Genomic DNA, 2069 nt, shown 5'->3' with positions numbered 1-2069 from the left:
TGCTCCAAAATCATTGGAGTCCAGCAGAGTGACCTGAACGCGCTCTGGAAGAAGCGAGTGGTTCAGAAAGAAAAAGGTGTTATGGACCAACCTGACCATATCCTGTCCTCTAAATTTGCCCTCCTGCCGCTGGGACGGCGCTATCGAGCACCTCCCTGCAGAACAAACCGTTACTCCAAATCCTTCATTTCCTCATCCATTCAGCTGTTGAATGCAGAGAAGTAGAAACAGTACTTACTGTATGTATGTAGTATGTACTTGAACCAACAACACTGTGCATCCTAGCATTTGCACTTTTTTTTGTATGCAATTTTACGCATTCTCCTCTTACCTCTTTTAATTTGAATGTTGCACTCTATGCAGTCTGCATTTGTTTGCACTTTTTATGCACCATGCATCTCTGTGGCTCAGATCCATGTGTGCTGCGGGACACGAGGAATCAAACGCACTTCCCCTCGGTCGATCACACTGAGTTTCTCTTTTTGTTTTGTTTTTCTCTCTGTATGTTTCTGTATTTTGTATCCTGTGATTTAGGACAGAGACACAATGTGTTTACCCGCAACGGTGATGAACTGCAGAAACTGAATTGCCCCTTGGGGATAAATAAAGTTTTCTGAATCTGAATCTGAATCTGAATCAAACGTGAAGTTTGGTGCGCGTGTGACCATGTATAGGGCCGAGTTACAAACCACTTTCTGTGTTTGCCAGTAGGAGGCGCTATGACTATAGATGGATATTGACATATAGATGTCTTCAGGCTGGGACACGTATCAAACACGAGAAGTTTGGCCCAGATTGGACAATCTACAATGGAGTTCCTCCAACTTCCTGTGTGACGGCGAAACATCAACGTTCGCCATGGCGCCACGCCCACGCCGGTGCAAGTTTGAGGGTGATCCGATGAACCCCGTAGGAGGAGTTAGTTAAAGTATGCCCCCTGGAAATGGCTGAAACGTCCAAAATAATGCACACTAAATTCAAAATGGCTGACTTCCTGTTCGGTGTCGGTCATGGCAACAAGATACTTTTCTGTCAGTCTGGACATGATACATGTGCCCTGCGAATTTCGTAGCTGTTGGTGAAACGTAGCACGAGGGCTATTCCGTTTAATTTCTGTAGGGGGCGCTATGGAGCACACAGAAGCACAATATCAACTGTTATATAGAGCGCATGCAGCAAGTTGTGCCTCTTTTTCTTCAACACATCAGCTGACAAGCTGAAATACAACATAAGGCCCGAGGTGGCCCGCCAGAGCCATTTCCCACCGGCGCTGTTCAGGAACTTGTTGTTGTTGATCAATGCTGTGATGTCCTCCTTGACTCGCCAGAGACAGAAGAATAAAATGGTCCAAGAACACAGGAAGTGGGTGAAGATGTAAGAGGGCAGAACAGAGGCGAACAGGGAGAGAGCGACCAGGTGCGGGACGGTTTGCAGCAGGATCCACAGGAAGATGAACAGATACACACAAATCAGAATGCAGATTGACGTGTCGTTGTCGTCGTCGTCGTGGAGGGATTTGAAGCACATGGTCACACTGCTGACGATGGATAACAGCGAGCTGACCGCCTTGAGAACTGAGGAAGACAGACAGAGATCATCACAGGGACGCCACAACATCTCATGATTTAATGCTTACACTTTACACATGAGCACACTGGCTTCTTGCTGTGTAAACTGTTTAAAGCAACTTGAAGCAACAGCAAGTCTAGACGCATCGTAAACATGTAGGGCAGGAAGACCCTGGGGCGCTGTGGTGATACGGATGCTAACTAGCCAGGGCCCCAAACTGAGGGAGGAGCCCTAAAGTGTCTGGAGTCATGATTCTTCTGCTCCTAAACTGTCTATTGAACTTTTCACTCTGGTTTGGTTGAAATCTACAAAACTAAAAAACTACATGTCTCAAATATGATACAGAAACTGTTGTGTTATCTGGGACAAACTGGAGCAAGCAGAACAATTGTCTCAGCTTTTCTTATGCAAAGTAAAAACTGTCCTTCATTTAAATGATGTAAATGAATCATATGTTATAAATAAATGAATGTGTATCTCAAATCTAGTTGAGCTTTCAG

At 45.3% G+C, this 2069-nt stretch overlaps 1 protein-coding gene across 1 annotated transcript in view; it reads right to left on the bottom strand.

Moving 5' to 3' along the window:
* Positions 1-1083: 1083 nt before the first annotated feature.
* LOC310798709 (XK-related protein 8-like) overlaps positions 1084-2069 on the bottom strand; it is a gene marked incomplete at its 5' end in the record, with an annotated part of 11585 nt that continues 10599 nt past the window's right edge. The window contains one exon of the mRNA XM_083661263.1: positions 1084-1574. Within this exon, the coding sequence (XP_083517389.1) occupies positions 1126-1574 (449 nt within the window). The 3' untranslated portion in view covers positions 1084-1125. The remainder of the gene's footprint in view (positions 1575-2069) is intronic.

Source organism: Poromitra crassiceps, assembly GCF_964638095.1.
Source record: "Poromitra crassiceps genome assembly, chromosome: 26".
Lineage (NCBI taxonomy): Eukaryota > Metazoa > Chordata > Actinopteri > Beryciformes > Melamphaidae > Poromitra > Poromitra crassiceps.
Note: the sequence above shows the minus strand (reverse complement) of the source record. Positions and strands in the feature narration are given on the sequence as shown.